Genomic DNA, 13433 nt, shown 5'->3' with positions numbered 1-13433 from the left:
AAGTAACATTTACTAAATTTGGTTTTTATATTTTAGAGCCATAAACGTTTTTTTCCAGGTCTCCAATATTTTCGTAAGCAGTGTGTTATAGCGCTTAATGGGTAAAATACCTGGCGACAGGGACTGAAGTAGAATAATAAGGTGGAATTAGTGGCCCATGAAATTCGCACCAAGATGTATGCATCCTCAGCTCTAGCACATTTTCTTTTCTTTTTTTTTTAATATCTTTTATTGATTCTTTACAGAGAGGAAGGGAGAGGGATAGAGAGTTAGAAACATCCATCAGCTGCCTCCTGCACACCCCCCACTGGGGATGTTCCCGCAACCCAGGCACATGCCCTCGACCGGAATCGAACCTGGGACCTTTCAGTCTGCAGGCCAACGCTCTATCCACTGAGCCAAACTGGTCAGGGCGCACATTTTCTTTTTTCTCTGCATCACATGAGGTTCTCTCATATGAAGCAGCACACACACACACACACACACACACACACACCCCATCAGGGAGAAAACCTTGAAAAGTTTTGTTTCCTTTGCGCAATTTATAAGCCTTTCCCTCATCGTTGATAGACATCAGTGAACAATCTGTATTTTCCCACTTTGCACCGCGCCCGGTAAGTTCAAAGCCACATTTTCTGTTTAATTTTGGAACAATAGGCATTTCTGACCCGTACATCTACAATTTTCTTCGATCTCGATCTTCCATTAACTGTTCCTGTCTTTAAGCTGGTTAACATTTTCTACGAGCAGAAGGTGTTTGATCGAACAAAAACGTTTACATAGCCATCGGCAGCTATGAAATTACCTTTTTCTTGGCCCTCTATTCTCGGCTGGGTGTTACTTTAAAAAAAAAAAAAACTTTACTAACGTAATGATCCAGAGCCGGTTTCTCATTGGGGAGGCGAGAGGGGCGTCTTAATTCGTGTTACTGTAATTACCGGCGAGCTGGAACATTTTTCCATGTTTGCAAAGCAGGTTTAAAATGGTTTGCTCGGGACGTGGCTTATAGTGAATTAGGGAGTTGTCGGTCCACTGAAAGACAAGAGAAATGGAACCCGGGAATCCCTCCTTACATTTGTTTTGCCTCCGCCCTTGGATTTTTCCCCCCCCAAAGAGCCCTTTCTGTGTGTCATAGGCCAGGGAAAGGGATCTCCGTCGGTAAAGCTGGAAGAGTACGGTCTGCACCTATGTGTATATGTGCATATCCAGTGGTTCTCAACCTTCTGGCCCTTTAAATACAGTTCCTCATGTTGTGACCGAACCATAAAATTATTTTCGTTGCTACTTCATAACTATAATGTTGCTACTGTTATGAATCGTAATGTAAATATCTGATATGCAGGATGGTCTTAGGCGACCCCTGTGAAAAGGTTGTTCGACCGCCAAAGGGGTCTCGACCCACAGGTTGAGAACCGCTGGACGCTGCTCCATCTTCCTCCAGGACTAGCCGGCGCCGGCTCTCCCCGCAGGCGTGGCCTCGCTCACTCGGCCTTTGATTGGCCCGCCTGCCCCCGCAGGCGTCGCCGCGGATTGGCTTCCGCGGTGGGTGCGCGTGAGGAGCGGCTGCTTCTGCCTTACTCAGACCCCACTTTTTCCAACCATAGCTATGGTTACCACGTCTCTCCCCGCCTCCCTACACCTGCCAAGAAGACGGCCGGCCATTGGCTGCCTGTCACGAAGTCAGCCAGTCATTGGTCACTGGAGAAACCGGGCGCTCCCCCTTCCCTGTCTCCTGGGTCTGTAGAGGAGCCCTGCAAGGAGGCTCGGCTAGTGCTGCCGGGCCAAGGGCTGCCGGGACCGGGCTGCGGCAATCGCTAGCGGGTCATGTCGGCCGCCCAGGGCTGGGACAGGAACCGCAGGAGGGGAGGAGGCGCCGCGAGCAATGGTGGCGGCGGCGGAGGTAGCGGGGCCGGCGGGGGCAGTGGGGGCAGCGGGGGTCGGGGGACTGGCCAGCTCAACCGCTTCGTGCAACTCTCCGGACGGCCGCACCTGCCAGGTGAGTCGTGGGACGGGGTCCCGTGGCCCTGACAGCTCGCGGGCGCGGCGGGCAGGTGGCTGCTACCTTTGCTTTTCTCCCTGGCTTGCTTTCCCTTGAGAGGAGGAAAGGCAGGCCCCACACATCTCCGAGGGGCCGGGGCTTAGAGAAAAGGAAAGGTGTCTCTGAGGTCAGGGAGGGAACAGGAGCACACGGAGAGGTGGGGGGGGGGGGAGGGACTTTTGCTCTGTTCAAAAGCTTTGTGCTGAGAGTTGTGTTTTCTTTTCAAAGGAGAGCCCGCTGTCTCACTGACATCCCCAAATGTTTCGCTCACTCGGTTCCTAGTCTCGTCCTTTCCCGCAGTTTGATCTTGTAAAAGAAAGACACTGGCTTCTGGCTGTGGACATTGTCTTTTCAAGGGGTGCTAAATTGAGGAGAGAAGAGGGAAGAGCATTCCAAAGAGTAATTTTTGTAAAAACCATCTGGAGTGCGTAGAAAAAAAAAAAAGTTAGGCATTCTGAACCAAGAAAGGGGGGGGGGGGTAGGCGTGGAGTGGAGGGGTTGTTGGGAGGTGGGTGGGAAACAGAAGAACCAAGAGAATCAGGGAAAACTAGTTACATTATTCATGTTTTAGAATGTCCAGAGGCAGAATGGCTAGTGTGGCTGGATTTTTAAGGGAAGAAAACGAAGATCAAGAACATACTGACAAAATTGTGCCGTGTCTACTCTATAAAAAACAGCTGGTTATGAATTGGAAAAATGTACCCAGTATGACTATTTTTCACGTTTTGGCCCACAATTCCATCTCCTCCATCCAGTTCAGATGCCTTAAAAAACAAAGACAAGTCCAGTTGATCTGTATGTCCAGACCATTGTGAAACTATACGTTTATAAGTAAATGATCAGCGTAGTAGCAGGAGGGCAGGGAAGTAAATGCCACACAGAAGGTCAAATATGAATTGGGCAAGCTTTCTTTTTACCACGAAGAGAACTCTCAGGATGATGTGTTAATCATGCACCGTGTTTTGTGTGTGAATACTGTTGAAGTTGGTTTTATCAGTGATATATGTAGCTGATGGATTTTGAGAACATGATGGTTTTTGAATTGTGTTTATTACCGTGCCTTGTACTTTTACGTAGTCGAAAATTGTTATTTGAGTCATTTGAAGATAACAAAGGGAATTTTGCACATGCAATGAGACAGTTGCTTCTGTCTGTGATAGTTATTGATGTGTGGCAGAGATACATGTTAGCCCATTCTTAATGCGCCATTGAAATGAACATTGAAGTACTATTAAATGGTCAAGTGTGTAATATACCAGGAGTTGGTTTTGAGTTGATAGTATCAGATTGGGTATTTTGCAGTCACTAAATGGTATGTGATTTTTCTTTAACATGAAAAAGAAAACAGGAGTCCTTTTTTCCTCACCCCCAGTTAATAACAGAAACTTACATTTTTGTGTGTTGACACATTAGAAGATAAGTCTCTTACCAAAACCTATCGCCGGCTTGCCCTTTACTACTGAAATCTTTAGGTCTTTGATCTTAGATTAATTATACCATGGGCTTCATAGAGACATTTCCGGGCTTCAAGAACCTGGTCGATGCACTTCCTCACTGCCACCACTTGGTGGCAGTGGAAGCCATGATTTCTGATAAGGGGCCTCAGTGTGGAGCTATTATTTCTGTATTCCCTTAGCACCAAAGGCCAAGAAAGGCTGTTTGTCCAGAGGTAAAGATAAACGTGTTTAAACTGTGAGAATTCAGGCCTTGGGATCATCAGCCTCTTTCTTTTTCTCATCCTTTCTTCCCCAAGTAGGCAGCCTCTGTCTTTTCTTTATTCTCAGAATTGGAACATCTGATATCGCAATATATACTTTGAAATTCTTTCACACCAATGCTTTCTTTTCCTAAATATTGCATTTAAGCTTACCCTCCCCCCTTATTTTGAGATGTTTGAAAAGATTTTAGGTGATGAGGAGGGATAGAAATGTCTGGGCCTGTTTTGTGGCTGAACCTGGAGGTAAAAAATAAATAAGTAGAGGTTTAAGTTTTTGCAGCTAATGTTCTCTTTCCTTTGCATCTAACCCCATTTTCCATTTTTCATCCTTTTCTACAAAGATTTCCAGATTCTGAGCACCCAGATCCCTTTCTTACGTTTTGTGCATCTCCCCTCCATCTCTCTCTCAGTGAAACAAAACTGAACCATCTGGTCTTCCTGGAGCATTTCTCTTTCAGTGATAGCACCCTGACCCATGTTGTGATGCAAATTTGAAATTTGGGCATCCTCTTTAACATTTTCTTTTCCCTTGCATTTCGGGTATAATCAGTTACAAAGTCCTATTTGTTGTATTTCTGCCCTAACTCCGGTCCATGCTGCTATCATCTATCACGTAGGTCTCCTGCAGTAGCTTTCTAAGCAGTCTTCTGATTCTACTCTTGCCCGCAGTTCGTAAGCATGCTGATCTTCTGCTAGCACACATCTGTTCCCATCTCTGTTTACACCCCTTTGCTAGCTTTTCATTGCTTTTAGGATAAGGCAGACATCCTTAATATGGCCTAAAAGGCACTACACAGTTTGTAGTTAACTCTCTAGTTAATTCTACATCATACGGTCTTGCCCTTTAATCTTTTCCCACCTCCTTAGACATATCATGCTCCCTTCTGCCATGGAGCCATTGCACCCACTCTCCCATCATTCAGGAACCCTCTTGCTCACCATTTCCTCTCTCTCTTTATTTTTACTTTTCTCCCATTGGATCTCAGCTTGATCACACTGTTTTTTCAGGGAAGTCTTCTCAGACCTTCTGATTTATTCTTTTCTCCCTATACACACTCATAGGACCATGTGGTTACCGGGTATACTTTCCATTTGTGTGTGATTCCTTGATATGCATGAATTGATACTCTACACACACACACGGTGTCCCAAAAATGTATACACACTTTGGCTACCATTATTAATTCCAGTGGATTAAATCTGAAAACAAAGAAACATCAATTGAGCTATCAGCTGTTAAAATGTGTATACCTTTTTAGGGAACACACCTGTATATATACCCACTTCAAGTGATATATGTGTATACACATAACTACTTACATACATATATATTCTTAAATTCTAAATTAACACATTGGCATGTGTAAGCAATTAGTTTCTTGTAAATTCAATTTAATTGATTTGTTCATTCCTCTAGAGCAGGGGAGGGGAACCTTTTTTCTGCCAAGGGCCATTTGATATTTATAACATCATTTGAAGGCCATACAAAATTATCAACTTAAAAATGAGCCTGTGGTCAAACATTTAATTAACTCACCCCTAATGCCTTGGCAGGGCCAGACCAAATGATTTTGAGGGCCTGCTACGGCCCTTGAGCCAGACATTCCCCACCCCTGCCCTATAGGCTCCACTGACTCTGGACAAATGGATAAAAATCAAGTTCTGAAACATAAAAATAGTGGACTAGACTCTCCATAGTGACAGTACAAGTGATATTTTGTGAAACCTTGTTTCAGCAGCCTCTTCTTTTTGCTGTCTCTTAAAATAGAGTAGTGACTGTTTGCCGCATAGGCCAAGGAATTTCATAGCTTCTTGGTCCTGGATTTTTACTAACTCATCATCTCCATACACGCAAAGAATAGGGAGCAGAGCTTTTTGTAGAGGAGATGCAGTGGTAGAGCTCTGGAGCAAGGAAATGATGGGGTGATGGAACCCAAGTTAAGATTAATTGTGAGTTTGATTAAATACCATGTACAGTATTAGCTGGGGAAACAGTGAAAACATTGGTAATGTAGGAATTAGAAAATGGATTAAAAAAGGAGGAGGGAAAATGTAACAATTGGTAAAGCTGGGTAAAAATACTAAATCTTAAGGTTTTAAAATGTGATATATGTTTGTGATATAAAATCCAAATGATACAAAAGAGCATGTGTTAAAAAGCAAGTTTTCCTTCTAGTTTTGATTTCAGCTAATTGGCTTCCTTCCTAGAAGCAACCAGTGATAAATTTTTTTGTGCATCCTTGCCAGAGAGATGTGGGGTTGGGAGGAGAGGAGGGAGGATGGTAGTATTTCTTTGTTTGGCTGGGCATTTAAAATGTATACAGTTGTGCTAATGCAAATGATGATACAATGAATATTCTTGTGCATATATAATTTTGTACATTGAGTGAGTCTGTCTTTAGGATATATTCCTAGAAGTTCAATTGCAGGTCAAAGGATATGTACTATTTAAATTTTTTTTCTATGTTTGTTGTTGTTGTTTGTACTATTTAAATTTTGATAGATTTTGTCAAATTGCCCTCCACAGAGGCAGTACCAGTTTATGTTCCACTGTTGTTGGAGTATTGACTTTCCATACCCTTGGTATCAGAGTAGGTTATCAAACTTTTTTAAATTGCCAGTGTAATAGGTATTTTTTTCATCTTTTCAATAGGTATAAGAACCATATTTGTTTCCTTTTATTTATAGCATTTGCTTATATTTTTTATTCATCTGGATATGTATTTTTTGTTCATTTTTCTATTGGCATGTTTAATCCTGTTTGTGGGAACCCTGTTCTTAGGAAATGTTTTTGAGGTCTTTGCTACATGTTGCAGACATTTTTCAAAGTTTGTCACTTGGCTTTTGACTTTGTTTAATAGTGTATAACTTTAAAAGAAATGAAAAAATTTTTATAGTTGTAATTATCAATCACTTTTGGATTTTAAGTTTTGTGTCATAAGATAGGTCTTCTCTATTTCAACATTATTTCTAACTAAAATTAAAATTCTTGTTTTTCCCTCCTGATACTTTTATAATTTTATTTTTAAGTTAAATACACTTATCCATACAAAATATAAGTTGTGTAGAGTATAGAGATGTATAGGAATCCAACTTCACTTTTCTTCCAGGTGGCTACCCCCTTATCACACTACTGAAATATTGTCTATAGGTGTACTTAGTTCCTACATATAATTTTGGTTTCTACTGGATTTTTATTGTTTCATTGGTTAGTTTACCTATTTATACCTAATGACTTCATTCTTTGATTATAGTCCTCTCTCATTCTACTTCCCAGGGATATTCTTGCTTGTTTATTTTTCCATAAAACTTAAAATTAGTTTATCAAGCTACCCTACCCTATCCTGTTAGTATTTTTATTGGTACTGCATTATATTTATAGATTGATTTAGATATAATTGACATCTACTTGCGTTTCTATCTTCTGTTCAAGAACAGGGTACATATTCATTTTTTATTGTTCAAGTTTTCTTTTGCATCCCTCAATAAGATTTAAATTTTTTTCATATGGACTTTTCACATTTCTTGTTTTGTTTATTCCTTGGTATTTTCTCTCTTTTTGTTGTTGTTGTAAATGGAGTTTCTACTTCTATTATGTCTTTTATCTTGTTTGAATATAGGAATGCTATTAATTTCTGAGTATTAATTTGTACATAGATACCTTTGGAATTACAATACTTTCTGTAAGTAGTAATAAAAAGATAGTTGTTGCCCTGACCAGTATGGCTCATTTGGTTGGGTGTCCTCCTGTGCATGAAGAGGTTGCCAGTTTATTTATTTTTAAAAATATGTTTTATTGATTTTTAAAGAGAGTGTAGGAAGAGGGATTGAGAGATAGAAACATCGATGAGAGAGGAACATCATCAATCAGGTGCCTCCTGCATGCCCCTACTGGGGATTGAGCCTGCAACCTGGGCAGGTGCCCGGACCAGGAATCAAACAAGTGACCTCTTGGTTTCTGGGTCAACATTAAAAAAGCAAACCCCACCAGCTGGGCCAAGAGGTTGCCGATTTAATTCCGGGTCAGGGCACATGCCCAGGACTTGATCCCTGGTAGGAGGGGGCATACAGGGGTGGCCAAGAGATGTTTTGCTCCCACATAGATGTTTCTTTCTCCCCTCCCTCTCCTCTTTCTAAAAATCAATTTAAAAAAAATCTTTAAGAAAAAATAAGAGAGTTGTTTTCCTTGGGTTTTATAGTTAAATAATTATAAAATTATCAAATAAAGATATTTTATCTCCTTAACAATTTTAAAACTTATTTCTTTCTTTTATCAAATTGATTTGTCTAGTACTTTCCAAAAATATTAAACAATAAGATAGTAGTGGATCTTTGTCTTATTCTTGACTTCAGTGGCATATTGTTAGTGTTTTCCTATTAAGCTTTGGCCTGACTTTAGATTAAAGTATACATATTTATCATGTGAAAGTAGTCAGCTGTTACCATTTTATTCAGATTTTTTAATATGGAAGTAAATTTTGTCAAAGGCCTTTTCAGCCCCTATGAGAACTAAGGTAATTTTTCTCATTTGATCTAATATTGTAGTGAATTGTACTAATAGATTTACTATTACTGGACCATCCTCATATTCCTTAATCCATTCACTCTGTCATTCTGTATTATCTATATATTCTATATATATAAAAGCCTAAGCAATCGTTTGTCCAGTAGCTATGACATGCACTGACCACCAGGGGGAAGACGCTCAATGCAAGGCATGGAAACATGGAACAGACTGATGAATCTCAGAGGGAAGTGGGGAGTGGGGAAGGTGGGAAGAGATTAACCAAAGATCTTACATGCATAGCAGAGGCTCAATCCGTGCACCGGTGGGGTCCCTTGGCCTGGCCTGCAGGGATCGGCCAAAACCAGCAGTCTGACATCCCCCAAGGGGTCCCAGATTGTGAGAGGGCTCAGGCCAGGCTGAGGGACCCCACTGGTGCACGAATCCATGCACTGGGCCTCTAGTTTTAAATATATTGCTTGGTTATGTTTGCTAAACTTTATTCAGAAATTTTGCATTTCTCCTCATAAGCTAAATTGCTTGTAGTTTTCTGTGTTTTTTCTTTGTTGAATTATGCCACTTGCATAAAAATAACTTCAAACTTTTCTTTCTTTTTCTATGCTTTTTTTTACCCTTTTCTTTCACTCTCTGGTTAAATGGTATTAAAGTTAAAGGTTTGGTTGAATTGCCCATGAAATTATTTGACCTTGAGTATTTTGTGGAGATAGTAGCTCTTTGGCAAGATCTCTACTTCTATGATACTTTAATTGCTTAAGGTTTATATCTTTTGGGGAAGCTTTGATAATTTATATTACTAGTATCCTAGAAAAGAATCTATTTCATCCAAGTTTTCAAAATTATTTGTGTGAAGTTGAGCAAGATATCCTTTTATGAGTTAAAAAAAATTCTTGTGTCTTTGATTACATTATCACTTTACTCACTATCACTTCTTATTTTGTACATGTGAGGCCTTGCCCCTTTTTCTTGTTTAGAGCCAGCTCTTGGATTTTTAAAATTAGTTCTCTTTTTTTATTTATTAATTTTTTCTTTCATTGTTTTAAATCCTTCCTTTAGTTTTTGTTTTGTGATTGTTTTTCTCTCTTCTTATGTTGGATGCTTAATGTTCTTTTCATTCTTTCCAGGTATTTAAATTATGATTTCTTTTGTATGGTGCTGTAGTTGTGTCCTGTGGGTTATAGTTGTAGTTATTTTATAAATGGTTTGCAATTCCATTTTTGATTTGTTTTCTATAGCACAAGAGTAGTTAATCCTTTTAAACTTTTTCTGAACATTTCCATTTATGTTTTAATAGATTTATTGAGATATAATTCACATACCATCCAACTTGCCATTTAAAGTGTACAATTTAGATATGTGCAATTTTATTTTATTTATTTTTTAAATATTATTTTTATTTCAGAGAGAAAGGGAGAGGGAAAGAAAGATAGGAACATCAGTGATGAGAGAGAATCATTGATTGGCTGCCTCCTGAAGGCCCCCCCAACTGGGGATTGAGCCAGCAACCCAGGCATATGCCCTTGACCGGAATCGAACCCGGGACCCTTCAGTCCGCAGGCCAATGCTCTATCCACTGAGCAATACCAGCTAGGGTAGATATGTGCAATTTTAAAACATTTTTCATCACTCCAAAAAGAACCCCCATATCTTTTAGCTGTCACTTCCTTATCCTCCTGCCCACCTCCTACCTCCCTCCCTCCCCAGCCTTAAGCAACTAGTAATCTATTTTTTGTCTCTATAGATTTCCCTATTTATCATATGAATGGAGTCATATATTATATGATCCTTTGTGACTGCATTCTTTCATTTTGTATAATGTTTTCAAAGTTCATCACAAGTATCATTATTTCATTCCTTTTCTTGGCTAAATAATATTCCATTGTATGGATATGCCATATTTTATTTATCCATTTATCCATTGATGGACATTTACATTGTTTCCACTTTTGGGCTATTATGAATTATGGTGCTATTAACATTTGTGTACAGATTTCTGTGTGGACATATGTTTTTATTTCTCAGGTATATATCTAGGAGTAGAATTGTTTAGTCATATGGTAATTCTATGCAATGTTTAACCATTTGAGGAACTGCCAATCTGTTTTCCAAAACAGCTGGAATTTTATATTCCTACCAGCAGTGTTATGAGGATTCCAATTTCTCCACATCCTTGTCAGTACTTGCTGTTATCTGACTTTTTCAACCATCCTAGTGGATATGAAGTGGCATCTTATTGTAGTTTTTTTATTTGCATTTATGTGATGACTGATAATGTTGAACATCTTTTTTCTTTCTTCTTTCTTTTCCAGATCCCCTCTCTCTCTCTCTCTCTCTCTCTCTCTCTCTCTCTATATATATATATATATATATATATATATATATATATATATATATATATATATATATAATTGATTTCAGAGAGGAAGGGAGAGGGAGAGAGAGATAAAAACATTAGTGATGAGAGAGAATCAATGACCGGCTGCCTCATGCTCGCCCCCTATTAGGGATCGAGGGATCGAGTCTGCAACCCAGGCATGTGCCCTGACTGGGAATTTAACTGGTGACCACCTGGTTCATAGGTCGATGTTCAACCACTAAACCACATCCGGCTGGGCTTTTCCAGATTTTTTGAGATGTAATTGGCATTGAGCATCTTTTCACGTGCTTGTTGACTAGTTCTATGTCTTCTTTGGAGAAATGTCGGTTAGATCCTTTGCTAATTTTTAATTGGATTACTTGTCTTTTTATTATTGAACTGTAAGGGCTCTTTATATATTCAAGAGATAAGTCCCTTATCAGATACATGATTTGTAAATATTTTTCCCATGTCTTTCCATGTTCTTAATTGTGTCCTTTGAAGGACAAAAGTTTTAAATTTTGATGGAGTCCAGTTTATCTACTTTTGTGGTTGTGGTTCTTGCTTTTGGTGTCTGATCTAAGAATCCTTTGCCAAATCTAAGATCATGAAGACCTACCTGTGGGTTTTTTTTATAGTTTTATAGTTTGCTCTTACATTTATGCCTTTGATTCATTTTGAGTTAGTTTTCATGCTTTTGTGAAGTAAGGGTTATCTCAACCTGCTGTCTTATTGTCCCAGCCCTGTTTGTTGAAAATACTATTCTTTTCCCATTGGCAATCTTATGAAAAATTAGTTGACCATAAACATATAGTAGTTTATTTCTGGACTCTCAATTTTTTTCCATTGCTCTATATGTTTATCCATGTGCCAATACTATACTGCCTCAATTACCATTGCTTTGTAGAACATTTTGAAGTCAGAAAGTGTGAGTCTTCCTACTTTATTCTTTTTCAGGGTTTTTTGGCTATCCTGGGTCCCTTGAAATTCCATTTAAATTTGTGAATCAGGTTGCCAATTTGAAGAACTCAGCTAGGAGTCTTATAGGGATTGTGTTAAATATGCACATCATTTTCAGGAGTATAATAATAATGTTATGTCTTCCAATACCTGAACATGGGAAGTTTTCCCATTTATTTAGGTCTTCTTTCATTCTTTCAATAATGTTTTATGGTTTTCAGAGTTCATTTATATCTTGTTTGCCTTTCTTAGTCCTGTCGTCCATATCCCTTACTATGTTTTGAGCAGTGTTTGTCCTCCTTTGTATTACCTGCATGAGATTTCACTTCTGTGTTGGTTTTATTTTTCCCTTCTATTTCTTTTCTGCTTTCTGCCTGCTTATATTTTATCTCTTACTATGGTCTGTCTTCCTTGAGTTAAAATATCTTAAATCTTTTCTGCCCTTGAAACATCATTAATTTTGGTAAAGCTCGTTGCCTTCCAACCCCTATAACCACCTCTATAAAAGGAATATAAGCTCATTAAAATTTGTAAAATGTTGAAAACTTGAAACAAGGGAAAATCATCTGTAGTAATTCCACATAAAGACAACTATATCAACATTTTGATATTGTTTTCTTTTTAGTTCTTTATCAGTGAATGTTTTGTTTAATACTATGTAAAAATTATATATAACTAGTAGCAGCGGGATTCTCTTAAAGCTTCTATATTTACATGCTTTACTCATAAACACGTGTTTATATTTTCTGTTATTTTATCAGGTAGAATCTGTTTCTTCTCAACTTATGAGTAAGGTTTTTTTCCCAAGACAATGTCTTATTTTACTTCTTGCCTTCACAGCCAAGCTTTCAGAAAGAAATAGTCTGTTGTTTATTTTAATTTGTTCTTCTTTTTTCTCTTCAATCTATTGTAGTCTCACTTCTGCCTCCATCGTTCTACTCAAGTGCTCTTGCTAAGGTAATAACTTCCTAATTACTAAATCCTTTAGAGACCGCTTAGTCTTCATCCTATCCAACCTGTCTAGATTTTGTTTTGACTACCTCCTTAGTAGAGCCTGGCAATACACAATGATTAGACAAAGTCTCTGTTTTAAAAGAGCTCTTAGTTATCCTTTTATTTCTTGAACTTGTCATTAGCTCTCCTTTATCTGCCCTGAATATTGGTATCTGAGAATATATCTGTTTGTTTGTTTTTCTTACTCTATTTTCCATCGCTGACATCATAATATCCTGGCCATGGCCAAATCTGTCTCCAACCCAGACCTCTTTTCCTGGCCTGTTTGCCCATGGCTACTAGACATTGCCACCCAAGTGACTGATGAGTACCTTAAATTCAACATGTCCAAAAACAAATTTATCCTCTTTTTTGCCATATCTGTTCTTCTGTGCTTCTTATCTCGACTGATTTAATGTCTATCTCATCAATTTAGTGACTCAAGCCTGAAACTTGAAAATGTGGTCAAATTTCTTCTTTTTGCTTATCCCTTATCTAATTGGTCCCAAAGTCTTGTCAATTTTTCCTCCTTACCCTGTATCTCCTGTTTACCACTTTTTACCTCTCCAACCTTATAATTTATTTCTTTCATTTTAATGTCCGTTATATAGAAATATTTGCAACAAATAGTTGCCTTAAATTCTTTGAATAAGATAGGTTGGGAGAGATAAAAAAACAACAACACACAAAACAGCTTGACCTGGCTGGTGTGGCTCAGTTGGTTGGGCATTGTCCTGTCTACCGAAAGTTGCAGGTTGGATTCCTGGTCAGGGCACATGCCCGGATTGTGGGCTCAATCCCTAGTAGGGGGCCTGCAAGAGGCAGCCATTTGATGTTTCTCTCTCAT

The 13433-nt window shown here is 38.8% G+C and overlaps 1 protein-coding gene across 4 annotated transcripts in view; it reads left to right on the top strand.

Moving 5' to 3' along the window:
* The first annotated feature begins 1686 nt into the window (after window positions 1–1686).
* Window positions 1687–13433, top strand: part of KLHDC10 (kelch domain containing 10) — a 46784-nt gene continuing 35037 nt past the window's right edge. The window contains exon 1 of one of the 4 annotated variants that reach the window (XM_036328692.1): window positions 1687–1996. In XM_036328692.1, coding sequence (XP_036184585.1) covers window positions 1825–1996 — 172 coding nt within the window. In that variant the 5' untranslated portion in view covers window positions 1687–1824. The remainder of the gene's footprint in view (window positions 1997–13433) is intronic. The other 3 variants (XM_036328694.1, XM_036328693.1, XM_036328695.1) reach the window with 3 other exon arrangements.

This window comes from Myotis myotis, unplaced genomic scaffold, assembly GCF_014108235.1.
Source record: "Myotis myotis isolate mMyoMyo1 unplaced genomic scaffold, mMyoMyo1.p scaffold_m19_p_11, whole genome shotgun sequence".
In the NCBI taxonomy this organism is placed as follows: domain Eukaryota; kingdom Metazoa; phylum Chordata; class Mammalia; order Chiroptera; family Vespertilionidae; genus Myotis; species Myotis myotis.
The sequence above is the reverse complement of the archived record's forward strand: the minus strand, read 5'-3'. Positions and strand labels throughout refer to the sequence as shown.